Raw genomic sequence first — 22143 nt, forward strand, 5'->3', positions numbered from 1 at the left:
ATCTTACTCAATTTTTTTCTATGATCATCCAGAAAAAATTCAGCAAGGTGGTTTAACATATCTTCAATAATAAATTGCTCATTGATGCATTTTAGATCATTTCCATTGATTCAGCTAGAAGAGTGCAAGTGATAGTGATATATTTTTTAATGTTGAATCCAACAAACATGAATGGCTAACATATACGTTTTCAGTCATATAGCAATATATGAAGTGTTTTTACATTTTCTTTCCTATCTTTTCTTTATTCCTTTTCCATCTTTAATTGAATTTTTTTTATTTTTTTAAAGATTTTATTTATTTATTTGAGAGAGACACACAGCGAGAGGGGGAACACAAGCAGTGGAAGTGGGAGAGGGAGAAGCAGACTTCCTGCTGATCAGGGAGTCCAAAGCAGGGCTCCATCCCAGGACCCTGGGATCATGACCTGAGCTGAAGGCAGATGCTTAACGACTGAGCCACCCAGGTGTCCCTTTAATTGCATTTTAAACACCTGCCCCATACATGGATTATATGAGTAGTTCAGGAAGAATTCTAAATTCTGACAGTTGATAGAAGAATGTCATTACATTGAATGAAACTAACTTTCCCTGGACCTTGTGTATCAATAGCCTGTAAAACCAAACCATAACTTGTAATATCCACCTTGTTAATATAACATGAAGTTTAGTTAAACTTTAGAAGGATTCAGGAAAACAAATTATTCCCGTATAACTGAATACTTTCCCTTTGAGATTATGGGGGATTGCTAAAGAAGGAAATCAATGTCCCCATGAAATAATCTACTCCCGGGGCACCTGGGTGGTTCATTCATTAAGCATCTGCCTTGGGCTCAGGTCATGATCCCAGGGTCCAGGGATCGAGCCCGGCATCAGGCTCCCTACTCCACGGGAAGCCTGCTTCTCCCTCTCCCACTCCCCCTGCTTGTGTTCCCTCTCTTGCTGTGACTCTGTCAAATAAATAAATAAATAAAAATCTAAAAAATAAAATAATCTACCTCCACATACCACATAATGTCCTTTAGTCTCTGACCTAGAAATCCTCTATCTTTAAAGAAAGTATCTGCAATTTGATTTAAAAATAATACGCTCTGTTCAGAGCATAGATGTTGAATTAAAACAGACCATCTACTGAAGATGCTAAAACTTTTGGGAAAGGAAAGATAGTATCCAAAAAAATTTAAAGATGGTCTTTCTGATAACATGCCCCAGGGCTAACTGTAGCATGTTCCTAACTAAACGTTTACTAGTTACTAAGCTATATATCAATAGCAACTCAATTTTTTTTTGTTGTTGTTGTTGTTAGTGTAAATTTTAGCCTATCCTCTGAGCACTTACAGATGCCCCAGGTAATGAATCCTGATTTGTCTAAGTCAGTGATGATGGATTCGCTCACCATTCAAGAGTGATCAGGATAGTCCTCCTTTCAATAACCAGAGTATTGTGCATAGAAAAACTTAATCATCATTGGAAAGTTACACAGGTTCTAGAATCTTATCGAGGTGCTACAGAAAATGGTTCTAGTTTACTAGGTTTTAATCACTATTCCAGTGTGAACTTTGGCAAGTTTTTTTAACCTCCACTTGCCTCAGTGGATACTTGAAATGAGATATTTGTGATTAATTGGTATTTTTTTTAAAGATTTTTATTTATTTGTTTGACAGAGAGAGATCACAAGTAGGCAGGCAGGCAGGCAGAGGGAGAGGGAGAAGCAGGCTTCCCGCTGAGCAGGGACCCTGATGTGGGGCTCTATCCCAGGACCTTGGGATCATGACCTGAGCCGAAGGCAGACGCTTAACGGACTGAGCCACCCCAGTGCCCCAATTGGTATGTTTTTATAAGGTAAAATGAGATAATTCATATACAATAATGCTTAGATATATCCTTAGAACATGATAAGGAATTAATATTAGCTGTGTTATTACTGTTCAGATGGTGGCATAGACCAAATGTATGTGTCTCCCAAAAATTCATATGTGGAAATTTACCACTGCCTTAATCTTAGACTTCCCAGCTACCAGAACTGTGAGAAATAAATTTATGTTGTTTATAAGCCAACCAGTCTGTTGCAGCATCCTAAACAAGACAGATGTAAGATAGAAACTTCTCTCAACTATCTTCCACTTCTGTGCAAATATTTTTGTGTGTGCAAAATGGAGGACACAAACCTTCTGCCTGTTGCTGGTGGTCTCTCACTTATGATGGATAATTTTACATGAATAGCAGTTGCTATCTTGTCAAAAAAAAATGCTTGACATCACACTTTCAAATATACTTAATGGCTTACACCTGCCTAGAGGATAAGTTTCAAGCTCTTTAGTCTGACTTCAAAATGCTCCAAAAGATGATTTTGACCAATGTTCTCAGTTGAAATTGTAATCTCTCCTCTCTACATCTGTCTCCACTAGCCAAAGCCAACTCATTTTTAGTCTCCCCAAATGATGTGTTACATCACCACAGCTACTATGCACATTTTATATGACTAAATACATTTGCTCCCTAGCCCTGGAAAGTGCTGTCTCTATTTTTACCATTGAAACAGCTTGAAAGCTTAAAAAAGTGTTCAGTAAAGAGCAGAGAAACAAGGAAAGGCTATTATTAATAAATGTTTAGTTGAAATGAGTAGAGGAATAAGGCAGTAGCTCAACACAGTAGGTTGTTATAAAACGAAGACTTTTTAGTTGTGGTTGGTTAGACTTAATTTAATGAAAGTGTTAAGCAATTACATTGGCTAAAATTAGAGAAGAAGTGGAAAGAAAAAGTTTTATAATCAAGACAGTGGGGAAGAGTGTATAGTACAGAGGTTAAGAAAATGGTATTGGAGCCAAATTGCTTGAATTCAAATCCTAGCTCTGCCTTTTACTAGCTATGCAATCTTGAGAAATTTTCTTAACTACATTGTGCTTTAGTTTCCCTAGCTATATAATGGAGAACCAGATAGTAATCATTCTGTAAAGAATAAGTATGAAGATTAAATGGGTTATTACATGTAGATTTCAAAACTATCTCTGACCCCCAAAAAGTGTTCATTAAATGTTATGAGATAAAAAGGAAACAGTACAGTATATTATCATATTATCACTTATTTTTCAAGTCTCCATCAAGATTAATTTCTCACCAACACAAATCCTCAACTGCCTCTACATATTATTTGTACCTATTATTTGAATCTTTCTTGGGAGATGCAGTAGAAGGGGCTATCTATACTGTACTATGTAGTTATTTATGCATACATCCTAGACATTATAAGATCTCTAAAATCAGCAACTGTTGTGTATCTTTTTTCCATCATTGTCAATCAATAGGCATTTGTTAAGTGAATATAAATACAAAGATGTTATCTCACCTTTAATATGAAAATATGTTGCTATAATTTTCATGTCTTATTATTAACATTTCAACCATCAAATTATGTGTTTTGAATGAAACTTAGGGACATAGCAATAACATGTCCAATATTTTAATTGAGGCATGATACTTTGTAATGTGATAATATTCTAAATATGCGATTAAATTAACAATGACCTCATTACCATTGTTTAGAATCAGCATTTTAAATTGTAGATAAAAAAATTCAGCATCAAGAGCCATTTTAGAAAAGGTTATGAGATTGCAATCATACATTTTCAGAAATTCTGGAATAATTGATACAGCATAAGTAAGTACTTACAAATTAATGCTAAGCATGAAGTGTTTAAAAATTATACTGAATTTTCTGTGTAAAGGGTGTAAATATAAAACTAAATTATTTTGGAAATTAAGCACCTATTCAATGACAAAATTTAAAGAAAATTAAGGTTATATTAATGCAGAAACATCATGTTTTTGGCTCTGTTCTCAGTGGCCAAATTCCAAATTTATAAAGTAACAAAGAGATTCAAATTTTGAAAATAAGAAAAAAATTTGGTTAGAACTAAATCTAGATAGATTTGTAGATCATTCATATCGGGCAGTGATATCAGGCATGTGTGTTTTGATTCTAGGAATACAGTCCTTGATCTTTTCAATAGCAAAGCCTCATTTTGTAACAGAAAAAAAAATGTGATGCAACCCTTGAAAGTTCTTTCTCTGAGTTCAAATTTACAGATATTGTAAAGGACATGGATCATTAAATTACACTATACTTTCCTTATGATGTACTGCATACGAAGTTTCTTACTCTACTTTGAAAGTTTGGTTTTCCATCACAGATTGTTTGCTTTTATTTTGTGAGACTATGAGGTAATCAAGGTTCCCCAATCTATTTAGTTTCCCAGAGGGATTAAAATCAAACAATGCTGATTCTAAAAAATATGTAAGAATGATTTTTTATATTAAACTTGCTCTTGGTTTCATCTCACTCCTCCGCTATTTTCTCTTAACATAGCTATCCTTATTTACATTTAATTTATTTTGTTTGCTATGTGTATGTTTTTAATGCTGCATTGATTTTTATTAGTTAAAATTTAAATACAAGTATAAATAAATGACCTTAATATTTTAACTTTGTTTGAATGCTATGATAAGTTCAAACACAAGGATCAGGAAATAAGAGAAAATTGCATTGGTCAAGACACAAGAAATTAGTGACATAAATATGAGGACAAAAATAATAGACAAAATACTTATTTTTTCAAGAATCCCTCAAAATTTAAGATACTCAATACTAGTTTTACATAGTTAAGATTTATATAGTAAAAATAAAATTATTTCTCTTCTATTGAGTCAGATTTATATTTGGGAAAAGCCTAAGGAAAGTGACTATAGAAAAATTTTAGATTTTAAGCACAGTAAAGCAATAGATCAAAAAAGTAGAGTTTTTGAAGGCATTCAAGTTTCAGCATTTCATTTTGTTCTCCATTATTAATTGTATGGAAGATCTTTCATCATTGAATGGCTCAACCAGACATACCCTTAACTTACTAAGACAGTGAGTGACTGATAAAACTGTAAGGGAGACAGAGCTAAAGACCAAAAATGTGTGAAGTGCCCTTCCAGAGTGACTTTATAAAAATTCTTATTACTGGGGTTTCTTAGCTCAAAAACCAGAGGATTTTCATATAAAGCTACTCTGCTAAAATGTGTCCCATGGCATTATTCAGTGTCTTTGGTGGCCTCCCATTCCCTTTCCTCCTTTATCCAAAATTATTTTGCCTTAACTTTTGAGTTGAGGTAGCTTTACAAAGAGCAACAGAATACCAAATCGCCATCACTGTGGTTCACTGAGCTTAAATCCTAGTATGACATTATAGGATTGCTTTTCCCAAGGTTCTTATGCATGGAACAGTCTATTTGGTTAAGCACACTCCATTATTTTTTCTTTAAGTTATGATCCCATATAATCATGTGAATTCTTTGCAGACACCAAGATAATATAATTTTCTATCTTTCTACATGTTTTGAAATGTAGATAAGTGTTGGAAATGAGTACTGCTTAATGTTTTTAAAATTCTGTTTTATTTTGGGAGCAATATTATGAAACTATTCGATGTAGCTTCTTCAAAAATATACACTTTCCTCAAATAATTTAGATCTTTCACTTAGACTATTTTAAACTGTTGTTTGTCAAAACAAGTAGACAAAAACTCCAAGTAAACAAAACTTCCGTGGAAGTGTATGGCTCAAAATTCTAGCAAATAGGCATAAACATCTGAAGACTCAGTCACATGAAAAGGAAACTCACTTTTTACTTTGATTTTCAAAATACATATTGTTGGCATTTTTCTAAGAATCACACAGAAAGAAATGGAAATCATTCCATTAAAGAAAAAGAACCAAACTACTGCAAATTAACAATATATTATCATAACCTATAATGTAGGGGCGCCTGGGTGGCTCAGTCATTAAGCGTCTGCCTTCAGCTCAGGTCATGAGCCCAGGGTCCTGGGATCGAGCCCCGCATCGGGCTCCCTGCTCTGCGGGAAGCCTGCTTCTCCCTTTCCCACTCCCCCTGCTTGTGTTCCCTCTCTCACTGTGTCTCTGTCAAATAAATAAATAAAATATTTTTTTAAAAAAATAACCTATAATGTAAAAAAATACAGTTCTAATGACTGTCTCTCTGTTGTCAAAGAACATAAATTAGTTTATATTAAGAATGACAGATGAAGAAACAAAAACTTGGACAATTGAGTAAAGCCACAAAATGTTTGAGTTATCTTATACAGGGTTGGAAAGGGAGAAAAACAGCTTCCTGAATGGAGAAAGACACAACATACAAATACCATATGGGGAAAATAATACGTGAGTTGAATGTTAAAGTCATGGCTTACTGTTAGTTGCAGCAGGAAACAGGACAATTTTATGGTAAGAATACAAGACCCTGATTTTCTTCTCTAAATATCAGAAACACATAGAAGGCCAGCACCTATTGCTTACACAAGAATGCCATTCTATCTTTTCCAGGTCACCATATAGATCATCTTCCAAATAAAAGATCCCATATTCAATAGATTATGAGTTTCATGAGGCCTGGGCTGTTTCATCCATCACTGCACTTAGCATTGTGGCCTGTGAAGAATGACTTCTTAATATATATATCAGTTTAGTTATTGAATATACATCACACGTGAGAACTTCCAGAAATGAATGCCTCAGAAATGCTGCTGCCCTTGAGAAACATTTTCACCACTGATGTATATACATTACTTGCAGATCCCAGCCTATTTTTCTGGGTTAATATGGGGCTTAAAATTCCCCTTAACCACTGCAACTCTGATAAAAATGAATTCCACTTCCTATATATTTCTACATATGTCTATTCTCTGGTGTTACCAGTTTTCAAATACCTGTTTTGATGATGATGACAGAAATAAGGAAATTGCTACTTGCTGATTATTATAGATTAGGTATGTTATATACATTCCCTGATATGATCCTCATCATAATGCTGTAAAGTAGTGAGGACTTCCCCTATTAAACATATGAGAAAACTAAGACCTGAAAAACTAAATATCTAGTTTTAAAGTTTCTATTCCTTCTCGGTGGCAGAGATGTAAAGCAAACCAAGGCTTTTATCAGTCCAGAGTTCACTCTTTACAGAGATTTTTACTGTTATCTTAAAAAGTATTCTGCATTGTATCAGAGTTGTAGGCACATGTTTAAGTGTCAACAGATATTTTTAAATATACTGAATATATCTATAACACAAGTGACAGCTATTATGTCTCTATTATTTTTTAAATTACTTTTTTAAAATGTATTTGAAACCAGCTTGCAGATTTCTAGTAACTTCTATGTGCTAGGCATTACACAAACATTTTTAAATATTACCTCATTTAAGTTAATCTCTTTAACATTCACAGGTTCCTAAAATAGGTAAAAATGTTTTCAATTTCTGACATAAGAAACAACACACTCAGGTAATACATAGTAGGATGGGAAATCAGCTCGCAGATCTTATGCCCTCAAAGACAAATCGCATGTCCTTTGCTCCATCATGCTAGATACTTTAATCAGGGCATTTTCAGCACTTTATCACACAAATGGACTTTTCAGAACAAGATTAGGGTACATGAGAGGGCGACTGACTCTTGGCCTGATCATTGATGGAATAGCCTACATTTTCCAGGGAGAGAGGAAGCAGCAAGTGACCTGGACACTTGCAAATCTTTCCCTGTGGTTTGACAGTCTTTGAGGTACTAGTATAAGCCCGTTACCACGTAATACATGCTTAACTTCCTTGTTTATTAAAAGGCATACTAAAAATGTTTTCCTCATGACTGTCCAATAGAGCAGTTCACACAAAGGGACCAGACTCCTTTAGGTGAAATGATAGTGCTAATGAAAGCAAGATGTGGTTCCCAAATAATGTTGCTCAGATAATAATGGCAAGTGTGGTGGAGAAACTAGTTCTGCTAAAATATTTCCTGAAATAATATTTTAAAATAACATCTTTGGAGGGGTCACTGGGTGGCTCAGTCGGTTAAGCAACTGACTCTTGATTTTGGCTTAGGTCATAATCTCAGGGTCATGAGATGGAGCCCCACTCAGGCTCTGCACTGGGCGTGGAGCCTGCTTACAATTCTCTTTCTCCTTCTCCCTCTGCCCCTCCACCCCCCACTGCTCATGTGTGCATGCTCTCTAAATCAATCAGTCAATCAATAATGAAATACAATACAATACAATAACATATTTGGAAATCAGCTAAATTAAACCATAATAGCCCCAATTTTCAAAAAGAATACTTAATGCATGGTGTGGCCCATGACATTTTGATATTCAACAGTGAATTTATTTTTTTTCTTTTGCATAGAACAATTTATCACTAACACTATTCTTTCTATGATTCAGGGAGTTACAATAAAATGTTCTTTCCTTTGGGAATGGATTTACGAAAAAAAGAAGGAAATTATTAGGTTTTCAAATCTTAAAAAGGGAGACTAAAGATTTTAGCTTCAAAAGAAAAAATGTTAAAAAGTAATGTTACAGGGAATTAAAAAAAAATACTGGACTCTGTTTTGATCTAGCATAGAAAATCTCACATTAGAAAATATTTTCATTTTTCAATTTGCAGCTCAGTATTATGTTTAAGCACTATATGGAAATGAACAGAAGCATGACACTGAGTTATTTATGTGTTTTGTTCTCAATTCAATAAAATATTTTCCAGTTTTCATATTTAATTATTTTTATACTTAGGTTTTATCAATAACCAGACCTATTATTAATTAGCATCATATTTCTGAATATCATATCTCAGCATTTACACATGCATAAATGTGTAATCAGGGCAAATGCACAGAATAAATGGCATTTTCTGTTTTCTAATACCTTTTTGAGATGGTTTCCAGAGTACTGAGCAAGGGAACATATAAACACAATGAATATCCTTCCACTAGCTTCACAATATATCCTTTACAAGCATTACTTCTTTTCAACACTACTAGTTGTTGTTTTCGGTTTTGTTGTTTGTTTTTGGCTGTTTGTTTTACTTCTAACCTTCATCTGAAATCACTATTTCCTTGGAAGGCTTTGGTATAATTTACATATAGAAACATCTGGCTAAGCCTTCCCTCCTCTGTCCCCTTCTCCAACTATTACCTCTAATTGCTCTTCCCAATTCCATGCTTTAGTAACACACTTTGACCAAGGTTTCAAGTAGGAGAATAAAGCTATATTCTGACAAAACAAGCTGCTGCTCTTCTTGGCATCAACTGTTTTCTTTACCACATTGTCGTGGAAGGCATTCTTATTACCAAGAATAAAACTTGGAAGATCCTTCTCATTCCTCATTGCTAATGTAGCTAATGGCAATTTCTTTTACTTTGTCAGAAGTGACAGTTCCCTCATTAGCCCTTTTGCTTATCTGTCCTGTCAAATATTTGGTTCAGGTCCAATGGCACCAATTGACTATATGACATCTACATCACTAACATAGAAGCCTTCCCCCAAAAGAATCTCACCTGTCAGATCAAAATAAACTCTGTCAACATTTGACAACATCATATCCCTTCATTGATCATTGCTTTCCCTGAAACCTCTATGGAGTCTAAGATCTTTACTTCGGGCTATAAATATACTCAAACCATCAAAAAAATATAACACCTATTTTTAAATATAACACCCTTTTAAATTTTTCTTTAATTAATCTAGAATTCATCCTAGTACAACCTTAAATAATCTATGATTGATGACTCACATCTTAATCGGTTAATTCTTCCATCAAATGATTTGACTTTTTGTAGACCGAGGTTTAGGTTCATTTAAAATACTATAATTTATGTGTAACTTTTACAAACAGTTTTATTAGCTTGCCCTGGGGTGTGTATATCAAAATGCCATTCTGAATATAGAATATCATTATGCATTTTAGAACGTTTAATTTAGGCATAGCATATCCATTTTACCTTGTCTGCCAACTGCTCTTAATTAGTAAGGAATGTTGGGAGCACTGAGTTGAGAAGGACTCTGGGGCCACATCACAACTCACTGGGAATAAATGTCATAGAAATGTCTATCAAAGGAGGGAGTGCAGAAAAGGTACGTGTCCCAGGCATTTCCAATCTAGACTTACAGCATAGGAATTCACTTTCACTTTTTATAGAATATTGTGTAGCCCAGCACCAGGCAGTTAGTTGTCTTTTTCAAATACTAGCAGATGGTGTTGATAAAATTCATCCTGCTTGTGAACAAACACAAAAACCCTTGCACCATACCCTCTAGGTTGATATGGCATTCGTTTTTCTTAATTAAACCATCATTGTTAGGAAGCATCAGAAGAACTCTCTAAAAGCAAGGGTTTCAACAAGGAGAGACACTATGTAAACTCCAGGGAAAGCAATAAACAGATCATTACAGGCTTATCAGCCCCCTGCAAAGTTATAAATTCAAGAATCTGTATGCTATCAAGTGGCAAAGAGCAGAGGAGGGAGGCCATGGTCTAAATAGTCTATCTTTTCTTTTGACAACCACACAAAATCCAAATACTCTATTCCCCTATTCTTTAAGTTTAAAAAAATGCTTAATGGGAGATAAATTGTTCCTTAGAAAATTAGATCATGTGCCCTATGAAGTCTGACTTCATAGACTCTACCTTTAGCCAGTGAATATTAGTAACGCACCAGAACTATTTTTAAGGCTAGGAAAGAAAATTATTGCCTCATTGAAAATATTCTTGCTCTATACAGATTTTATTTGTAGCCAGTCCTTTGTGAAATCTTCTCTTAAAGTGTTGTCCCTACCTGAAATTTCTTTCACTCAACTGAGAGAAATTAAGCTCATCCTTATCAAGGTGCCTAACACTCTACAGATACTGATATTAAAGCAATTATCACACATTATTGTAATTAGCTGATTACATAATGATCAGACCCACTAGAACTGCCTTCTTAAAGGCAAGACCTGTTTTTTAATCATCTTTTGATTTTCAGTACACAAAATAATGCTTTACACAGGATATGGCCCTAATAAATAGATGAGTGAATGAGTAAGTTTATTCACTGGTATCACTGTTAAAGAGAAGAAAAGGTAAGCTTGGCAGATTGAAGTTGAGCAGGCAGAATTTCCAAAAACAGTGGGTATCATTTTTTTTGATAGATAAAAATCATAGAGGTTAAAATGGAAGTCAAAGAAAATAAGCCTGAAGAAATATCGGGGTGAGAAATAGAGTACACACTCTGGGAAAACAAACAAAACTGCAATGACAAGATAGAAGTATTGATTTTAGGGTGATGTTCGTATTTCTATCTCTTTCATCCTATTAGAGCTAAAAAATAGTTTCCAAAATTAATATACTTTTTGCTCTAAAGGCCCTAGTCAATAAGGGGCGCATCCTTATCTTGGTTCCAAAGATTCTTATCTGAACTGAGATGAAGAAAGAACCCAACAACAGGATGTAACATTCAGGTAGTATTGGTAGTGCTCCACTGAAATCTTTTAAAAATGCTTCTTGGCTTTATGAACTTTAGTAAGTCCTTTTGATTTTGGAAGTTTTATGCTTTGAAAGAGATTATAGTCTTTTGACTGATTCAAGTTTAAAACTCCTTTTCTTATAATAAAATACTTCTGAAGATAGATGCAAATTATTTTGGTGAAGTGTCAAAAGGGTAACAGCTTAGGCTTTGTAACTAAACGGGATGGGTTCAAATCTAGCATCCCCACACCACCCCCCAAATTGAGAGAAATTTCTCCATGGACCCTAATATTTCTTCACATCTTGTAAGCAGAGATTCCAACTGTCCTTCAGCTCTTTGTACTAAACTATCTTTTCAAAGATGTTCATACAACAAATAGTCTCAGAGGACAGTGTCTTCCACCAGAGTAAAGGGCAAGTTTGCCTATAAACTTGGGGGGATAGAGATAGGGGTGCCCTCCACAGCAAAGGGCAGACATGCTCATTTACAAAGGATTCCATTTCCCTAGGCTCATGGTTCTTCTCCTATAATAACACCTACGATGTGTGCATGTACCTCATACCCCTCATATCAGTCTATGAAAATTAGGGCTTAGAGAACTGGCACAAATGTTAATATTCTGGCTGGTGACACTTCTGTGAATAATAAACTCTCCTCTGTTTCTGACCTAAAAAACTGGGGTCTTCTCTCATCACCCAAGAAACTGTGGCAGAGAAATTTGTTAACTTGCAAGTTGAGTAAAAATCTGACTCTTTATAGTTCTTGACATTTACTGAGTAAACTTGAGGAGTTATTCCAAAATTTTTGCACTTCAGTTTTGTCTTGTTATGAAATTTATAAGTGACTATAATTATAAATTACTTAGTATGCTATAGCATCCAAGTGTGTTATAAGTGTTCAAATAAATGGTAGCTAACAGTAGTCAGAAATAGCAGCAGTCAAAGCAGCAATGAGTAGAAGCTGTGGTAACAGCAAAGGTAGCTAGCAACACTGAAAGAATGCCAAGCATGGCAGATACTTTATTAAGTGGCAGGTATAGGTTTTCTTCCTTAATCTTTTTTTTTTTTTTTCAGCAACATCTTGACAACAAATGGAATAGACACGGTTGTTGTTTTCTCTCTCATTGGTTAAGTGAGATAAATGAATCTCAAAGAGTTGATATGATTTGCCAGGAGTCACTCCCATGGCCATTGTCAAAGCAGAGATAAGAAGCCAACTGTGTCTGATTTTCAAGGGTCTTTCCTGCATGTACTTGAGCCATATGTTGGAGAGGAAGATACAAAGTAACTGAGATCAGCACTTGGACATTCCTACCTCCCATTCACTCAGGAAGCAAATGCCAAAAGATAAAAGAGATATAACTCATTTATCTTTCTCTTTGTTAGAAAAGTAAGTTCACAGAAAACGATAAAGGTCTCTAAAATTTCTGTGGGCAAGATTCATCCATGAATTCAGCTTCCATTGAACATGCCCTATCTTTCAGGCACTGTACTCTGAAACTTTGTCCACTTTAGAGTATTATTGTTTTCTCCATAATACAAATAATCTTTATCAGTATCAATTAAATAAACTATATAGCATTCTTATTTCACAAATTCCCAAGCTAAGTCTTCCACCAGATATCTTTAAAAGATTCACAGATTCAGTCAATACTTCAAAATGTAAATGAAATTATGACTTTGACAGACTAATTAAATTTCTAAACATCATAAACTTCATGTTTTTCTAATATAAATACAAAGACACATTTATGTACAATGCATAAATATGTATATAGAGATACATTGTACTGTTTGATTTCGCAAGTAATGTTGTCTTGTTTTGACAAGCATTTTTTCTAAACTTGTCATGTAGTATATGTATACAGTCATGTAGTATACATATACACAAAAATATATATTTCTTTTAATCTTCAAATCTTATAAAAGGAATAAGCACGAAATGCCAAACATATTTTACAAATACACTGTTAGATTACAACTCTTACTTTTAAAATGTTTTCATCGTGTCAAACAAATATTCAATCAGCATAAAAATAAATATTTTTTCTTTACCTCTGCAGATGGGAACAGGAAAATCCCATGAGGCTGTATTTACTGAATTGGCTATACAGGTGAGTTGAGGGTGGCCATCAAGAATATACCCAGTTACACAGCTGTAGCGGATCTTGTCCCCAACGTCAAACCGTGTACCATATAATACACCTTTGGGTGGTACTCCTGGGTTTCCACAAGAGCTACTCTGCAATTCTATAAAAGGGGGAGAAAAGGAGAATTTACAGTTATTTTAATACATATTTTAATGTTTTAGATTTTAAAAAGTATATGTAGATACAGATGTCTCTTTTCCTTTCAAAAAGTGTCACAATAAAAGTAAACGTCTTCCTTCTCAAAACATGTAACACAGAAGTATGGGAAAGGAACTAAATTTTACCAAAAAGGTATTAGGTTTCATTCTTTGTATTAGAAAAATTTAAATATTTTATATTATTTAATCTTTCTAGCAATTTTAAAAATCAACATTACTCCTATTTTACAGACATAAAGCTAAGAGTAATACCATTTACATGACTTTTTCAAAGTTACATTCTACTAACATAGTAATAAGCAAATCAAGTTTCATTAATATGCTATTACTTTGATCCATCTGCTTAACTCTAAACCAGAAGCATTTCTCTGACAACATATGTATACATTTTGGGTGGAAATTTTTTTCCCACTTAAATAAGAAAAATATAGTGCAGTAATGAAATGGAAATATTTTTGAAGTTGAAGAGATTGGGCTAGAATTCCCAATTTGTTTAACCTGAAAATATAATGATAAGAAATGCATACAGTTGTGAAGTTTTAAAAAAATTGATATGTTAGGATATTGTACATATTGCCTTATTTTATTAGTTAATACTAAAAGTATACAAGTATACAAAGGTAAGAGATTTTTTAAAAATAATATTCATTTCAGAGAAAAATCCAATTTCACTGTAAATGAAAAGAAATGGAAAGAAAATCTATAGAAATAGCAAAACTTACAGAACTTAATGAGGTTAAGAAAGAATTATTTTTCCCAATATTATTTTCTAAATTTTCTATCATCTTTATATTATTTCGTACTGTAAATAATTGTCAGTACAAATACAAACTAATGAATTACTGAGCTAAAAGGTATTCAAGTTTGAGTAGGCAACAGTTTAGTTAATGGTATTATACAAATGTTAATTTCCTACTTTTGACAATTATGCTATGGTTACATAATTAGCTAGTATTATGGAAAGCTGGATGAGTATAGGGGAACTCTACTATTTTCACAACGGAACTGAAAGTCTGAAATTATTGCAAAATAAAAAGCTAAAAAGCCACTGCAACACAAAAATGAAGTATGTTTCCATTTTGCCTTGATATTCATCCCATTTATGTAGTAAGATCCATGCAATGTTATTTAATATTAAGCCAAACACCTATAAGCCACTATAATGTGGAAAATATCAATGACAGTAAGTATCAATATAGAGAGGTAATTTCACAAAAACAGTGGCCTTTTATAAATAAGAAGTGTATATGGAGCTGAAATTTTTTATTTTTACCCATAATAGGTTTATAGTACTTTTGGGTGTGTTTCCTAAGTGAACATGATTTTTTCTGTATAAACGTTTCGAAGATAGTGAAGGAAAAAAATAGTGATAAATTTCAAATGAAGTCAGTTTAATCAGTGAAAAATATATTGAGGATATATAGAACTTGAGTTACATATATGAGAAATAAAGCATTTACTTTTAGTTTAGGACAATTACTTTAGAGTATGAAACCTAAAGCAGTAAAAAAAAAAAACTTGACTAATATTAATTACGTATCAATGGTTTCTATAAATAACAGGCAATTTCCTTAAGCTTCCTCTGCATTTAAAGATACAGCATAAACTAATATCTGTAAAATACTGTAAATATCAGTAGACAAGGTTAATGATCTCTAATATTTCACTTCTCCAAGGCATATAAGTTCATTTTCAGCAAAATTTAAGACATATTTATTATCCGTGAATTTTGAGTAATTCTTTAAAAGTACTTTTGAAATGTACAGTTTATTTTGAATTTTTTTTTCTTTTGGAAAATTCATTTCATTGAAAGATGAGATGTTTGCTGCAAGAGATGGTGAGGTTAGTAAGTTTTGATAAAATGAATTAGCATTCAATCTCTTGAATATATTAATAAGAAAGGAAATTCTTTTAATGAAACTACCACTTGTGGCCTTAGAATCAATCCACTTCTTTCCCTCTCACCTCCTAAAAATAATTAAGGTCAAGACTTCAATTATCATAAAGTTATATATCTAGGAGAAAAAGCAGTTTTCAAATCATTTCACAGGAAGCAGTTAGGTGGAGGAATGAAGGGAAAGAGAGAAGAAAACTCTAAATAGTTCTTATACTCAGATTTAACTTTGATTTAAATGAATACACATTACCCAGAGCAAAGTATCTAAAGCAAAAATGGAGAACATAGGAAGTGAGTCAATGAATGAATAACAACACCTGTTGGAACCTTAATACATTACCTAATCTATTGCCTGCCTTGTGGCTGATTTATTTCTAAGTCAACAGACAGATAAGAAGTCAGGCTGTTTCAAAATAAAACTCAAAAAAGAAAATTCTAAAACATACCTGGTTCTCACCTTCAGGAAATTCCTACTTTGGATTGCCCTTGTTTTTTGACTTTCATAAATAAGAACTACCCATCATTCTCTATAGACTGAGTAACCCATAAAGACAGTTATAAAGATGTTTCACATTCAGATTTAAGAGATACCAATTCTATAGCCACTGTGCATGGATTCCATTTTTTGTCCTCTCCCAACCCTTTAATTTGGGACTTGTCCCTAAGCTATGTCCATTTTAAGACAAAGAGCCAAAGATGTGTTATTAACTGAAAGAATTATATAACCCACCACCAAAAAATGCTATATTCTGATTCACTTTTTAGTCTTGATTTTTAAAAAAATAGTGCTTCATATTTGAACTTTTTAAATTAATTCATTAATTAATATGACAGTCTAGAACTAGCTAAGTTAGACTAATTTTTAGGCATTGTTTCTACCAGCTATCAAGAGTTTGAATTGCAGGGGAAAATAAAGACACAGTCTACCATGTTCAGTAAAGCAGATTATAAACTAATCATTAATATACATGGTATTTATAATAAGTGGTGATTTTGTTTATTATAAAATCATTCTTAAGGAAAATAGATATTTAAGCAATAAAGAATTTTCATGTTAATTCACCAAATGTATCTACAAGATAACAACACCCTGCTTATCACTTCCCTGTGTTCCTGAAGCAAGTAATTACATCCAAAAGGCAAAATTACCAGACTCAGTTATCATCTTTCACCAAAAAATGACACTAAAATACATACTGAAAAGTTTCAGTGATTAAAATAAAACAGTTATAGAATCTGACATATTCTCATCTGATATTCCATAAGGCAAAGATTAAAAAATGGGATTGGAGTGTTCTGGAGAGAGTACTTTAAAGTTATTGTCATGATACTATTGTTTGAGTACTGGTCAATTTTTTAAAGCAAAAATTGTACTGCAGCCTTATTTGAATTTATTCTTGGGATCTGTGTCATGAGATTGTGTTTGTGGATAAAACAGAAATACTAGGGGCACCTGGGTGGTTCAGTCGTGAAGCGTCTGCCTTCAGCTCAGGTCATGATCCCAGGGTCCTGGGATCTAGCCTTGCATCAGGCTCCCTGCTCCGCGGGAAGCCTGCTTGTCCCTTTCCCACTCTCCCTGCTTGTGTGCCTTCTCTCACTGTGTTTCTCTCTGTCAAATAAATAAATAAAATCTTTAAAAAAATTTTTTTAAAAAAAGAAATAATCAAGGGTTCGTCTGGGTGGCTCAGTTGGTTAAGCATCTGCCTTGGCTCAGGTCATGATCCCGGGGTGCTAGATTGAGTCCCACATCTGGCTCCCAGCTCAGCAGGGAGCCTGCTTCTCCCTCTGCCTCCTCCCCCTTCCCCCATTTGTGCTCTCTCTCTAGCTTGCTCTCTCTCTCAAATAAATACATAAAATCTTAAAAAAAAAAAAAAGAAATATTCAAGTAGTTTGGTGAATTGAGAAAATTACTGAAAAACAAGTCTGAAGATTTTACACTCAAAAAATGTTTCCGAAAACGTCAAGAGACCCTTTATATAAGTTTACTGCTCTGTCCAAATGATGGAGTCAAATTAAACTTCATCTGTTTTTTGCTAGAAATATATGTATTTTATGTATTTTATTTATCCTCTCTTCTCAGAGATATTAAAATTATCAGCAAAGAATATGAAGGCATTTTGGCAACATAAACCATGCTAAAGTGTATGGGATTATTGATAAAGCAAAAAATTCCTTGAGGAAGATGCAAGATAAAAAAAAAATCCAAATGGAGGTAGGAAGTTATTGACACTCTTCTATATTAGTTGAAAGGAAATATAACTATAAATTATTTAGTAACTAATTTATTCATCAGAAGCTCTTGAGGGTTATGGTAACACCACCTCCCTTGCCTTCTGAGTTTACAATTTGAAAAAGTTAATAGCCTTAATTGTTGAGATCAGCTGTGAGTCATCCTCTTTTCTAGGCACTTAGGCATTCATATTCCCACTTACATCTCACAAATTACCGAATGCCATATATGATTTTCCCTGTTGTACAGAAGCAAAACTGAGACTCAGATTAAGTAACTTTCCCAAAGTCACCCAACTAATAAATAGATTTGTAGTTCAAGCCTAGATGTCTCTAATGTTAAAAAAAAAAAAAAAAGCCTTAGGGCGCCTGGGTGGCTCAGATGGTTAAGCGTCTGCCTTCGGCTCAGGTCATGATCCCAGGGTCCTGGGATCGAGTCCCGCATCGGGCTCCCTGCTCCTTGGGAGCCTGCTTCTCCCTCTGCCTCTCTCTCTCTCTCTCTCTGTCTCTCATGAATAAATAAATAAAATCTTAAAAAAAAAAGCCTTAGATTATTTCACAATTGCATGTTGTTGTCCATGAAAAACAGATATTCGTTTCACAAGTGTTTATTAAGCAGCTAATATGCACAGTACTCTGAGGATATAGCTTTGCAAATGACAAACATGGTCCTGCCCTCATGGAATTTATCAACTTGGTATTGACCAAGTCAGTAAAAAAGTAATTACATAACATTAATTAGAATATGACAAGCAGGATTAAGGAAGCATACAAGTATAATGAAAGTATGTAAGTAAGAAAACTTAGTCTTGATTAAGAGGAGGTCTGAGAAGAATTTCCTCCTAAAGTCAGGTTTAATCTGAGATCTGAAATAGGATAAGGAGTGAGCTGGATTAAAAAAAAAAAAAAGTAGATTTAAGATTTGGAAATGTGAGAATCAAAATACTGTAATAGTTATTAGATTTGGCAAGGTTTTATGGGTGTGTTAGGGTATAAACTGAATTGGAAAAAGTATTCCAAAAGGGCTGGCCAAAGACAGGTTCATGTAGTGAATACATAACCAATGCATAGGTTCGTGATTAGAAAAAGGAACTATTTCTGTCATTCAATGTTTTTGAAGGAGATACTATAAGCTCTAGAGAAGGGAATGATTCAGAGTGAATAACTGAAATCTATTCTAAATGTACATATGAGCAGAGATTTTCATAAGTATGTATGATTTGTACTTTGTGAGTTTACTAATTGAATAGTAATTCAATCTTGAAGATGATTAATTGGTAAATAGGACCATGAAAATTAATTTTAAAAAGAGGCAAGAATACTGTATGCATACTATTTGTATATAATAATATCAACTTTATAAGGTTGTTAATATGACTATATAAAACAATATATGAAAGTCATTTATATGCTGAGCAAGCCCACAATACATGGCAGGTATTATTAGCTCAACAAATTGCAGGTTTATTTTTATTATAATCAGTTTTGCATTTGAGACATCTAAATTAGGTGTGATTAGGTTATGATCTACTAGAGGTAGGGCTGTCTTCAATAAACGCTAATTAACTACATTAGATCATTCCTGATGTCTTAAAAATTAGTCAAAAAACAGTAATTTAGTCAAAGGTAAAATTCAATTACTCCTCTCTAGGTCATAAATGAATTTCAAGGTGTAATTCAACTCTGGGTAGGATATTTGTACAACCAAATTCACAAAGCTTCCTTATGGGTGTCATTGATCCATTAATTCTTTCATCTATTAGTTAGTATCATATATGAAGCACAGTGATTATAAAAAGATATCTGATGTCTTGCATCCTAACAAAGTCCAGATAAGTTAAAAAACAAAGTTTCAAATACTTTTGAAAAAAATTTAAATCTTGAAAGAGAGTGTATATCAAGGATTATAAGAGAAGAGAGTTTTTATCATATTTTCCTTGGAGAAATTCAGTAAAAATCTACTATGCAATTTAGAAAAAGAGGAGTGATTTATACTAATAAACACTTTACGATAACCTTGGCTTTTAAAAAATCCCCAATTTGTTAGGAGCACATAGTTAATTGTGAAAGGCAAGATATTTAGCAAAATATCAAGAAGAAAACCTGACCTTGAAAATTGGAATGAAAATCGAATGAAAGGATAACGGATACCGTGACTACAGAATTGCATAATTATTCAGTCAAATAGATGAAGCATGATCCTGCTGAGATCAATTAACAATGCTTTAAAACACTGTAAAATTATATCTACTAAGGGAAGTAAAATCAGGTGGTTTGTACTTCTTACAGAAAATTAATCTCAGGTTTTATTTCCCAGATGATTAAAAATAATTTAGGGGAAAAATAATTTAGGGGAACATAACATCAAGTTGAACCACCTAGTACCTCTCATCCTGAGACTTCAAAAGCACTTAACCAAATAATATATTTTCCAACTTTTTTAGTGGTACAAAATATGCTTTTATTAAAGATACCAAACCATTTCATTCACATTGGATATAAATGGTGTCATTTGAGAATTCACTTAGAGACTGGATGAGCAAACATTTTGTGAATATTTTGAATCAGCTATTGCACCTATCCTGTTCCATGAACTTTTACTTCCATATATATGACTGAATGATTTTTTTTTTAATTTGCTTCCTCACTAGACTGTGAGCATCTTGAGAATAAGGGCTCTAATTCATCTTTATGTATTAAGAATTTAGCACATTTTGTGGTATGCTGTTGACAAGCAAAAAAGGATTGCTCAGTTAATTGAGTTATTTCCTCTAATAGAAAAACATAAAAGATCATCATACAGAGTTTGTAGGAGTAAATGTCTAGAGACAAAATAGAGTGGAACGAGTAGACTAGAAGAGAGCTAGCTATAGGCACATCATGAACTAAGCTTGTGTCATAATAAGCACTGGGCCACATTGGCTGCATGTGATTTTATAGATCAAATTATATAATTATGCCATTTAAATCTGTTTTTTTTTATGAAAAATTCATTAACTTCTATAAACCAGTTCTTAAGCATGAACATATTTCCTAAGCTGCTGGTCATGCCACAGTCCTCACTGGGATTCTGGAAATGGAGCAAACATTAGGCCACATTTGCCATTGTAAAAGTTATCCTGAAGCTTCAAAGAGGTTCAGATTTGGCACTCAAAAGGACGAATACTCATTATTTTTTATCGTTATTATTTTAACTTAATGAAAAAGATTCAAACTATTGACTGCTGGAGAAGAACTGAGAGGAAACCAACACTGTCTCAGTTCATCTGCCTAAGAAAACAGATTACTATATTGATTTGGCTGGGATGAGGGGAGAATGCACACAGATTACAATGCATTTTAAACAGCAACAGAAGAAAAATCTATTGTCACTTTTTTTTTTAATTAAAGTAAATCCTTGGGTGGGCTGATTATACTTCCAAGGGAAGGAAGTGTGAAGCAGTAAAACAGTTAGTGTAAAACCAAACATAATAATTTATGTTGTCTAGGTAACATCATTCTGTTTTGATATTGGTGTACGGGGCTCAAAGGTAACATACGTAAAAGTTTTCAGAGTCAAATCAACGATAATGGTCAGATACAATGGAGAAAATCCACTGCACAATATCCAAGACTAGCAGTTGCTGGATATGGACTTTGGATCTGTGAATAAGAGGCAATTAACATCCTTTCAATTTCAAATATCTGTGTTTTTTGTTTTTTGTTTTACAATGAAAATTTTACCGCCTAAACTGAAGTGATGAAAACCAATACTGTATTTTTATTTTGTAAACTAACTACCAATGTATTAAAATAGGTGGGTGGAAACGTCATGATACATATAAAAAAATTATTATTATTTAAACCCAGCTATAGCCTGTGTAACTACCAGAATTTTAACAAAGCAAAAGAAATAAAAATATAGAATGGAAGCATATTAGCAGCCATCCTCACTTTAAAGTTTCTAAAAATGGAACGACGCTGCATCTATATGAGTAGCATTTGAGAAATTGATTCAGAATAATAGAAAAATATGAACAGACTCTCCTCTCCTATGACAGAACTGGGACAAGTATCTGTATTAAGACTTTTGGATAATTTAATTCTTTAAAAAAATGTGTTAAGCTGATTATGGATAATTTACTGGATTACATATTCATCCAATATGAGTGAGAGATGCCACTGTGTTTCAGCAATCAATCACCAAATAATTACTGAAGCCTGAAGTATAAAGGTCAAAGGGATATAAAAAAATAGGACACTGTGCCTGTCTTTTGGAACTTACAACTCAATTGGAAACATAAAACATGTATAGTATGACCTTCTGGCAATTAAATAATAAAATGGACTCCGTAGCTGAATTTTTAAAAGTTACCTATTATATATTTATACAAAAGGAAGA

General features: G+C 33.4%; 1 protein-coding gene across 3 annotated transcripts in view; it reads right to left on the reverse strand.

The window, feature by feature from the left end:
* CSMD3 (CUB and Sushi multiple domains 3) overlaps positions 1-22143 on the reverse strand; it is a 1204765-nt gene that overhangs the window by 903036 nt on the left and 279586 nt on the right. For all 3 annotated transcript variants that reach the window (XM_044914284.1, XM_021688378.1, XM_021688377.1), the window contains exon 4: positions 13384-13578. In XM_044914284.1, the coding sequence (XP_044770219.1) occupies positions 13384-13578 (195 nt within the window). The remainder of the gene's footprint in view (positions 1-13383; positions 13579-22143) is intronic.

The sequence above is a fragment of the Neomonachus schauinslandi genome, chromosome 4, assembly GCF_002201575.2.
Source record: "Neomonachus schauinslandi chromosome 4, ASM220157v2, whole genome shotgun sequence".
NCBI lineage: Eukaryota > Metazoa > Chordata > Mammalia > Carnivora > Phocidae > Neomonachus > Neomonachus schauinslandi.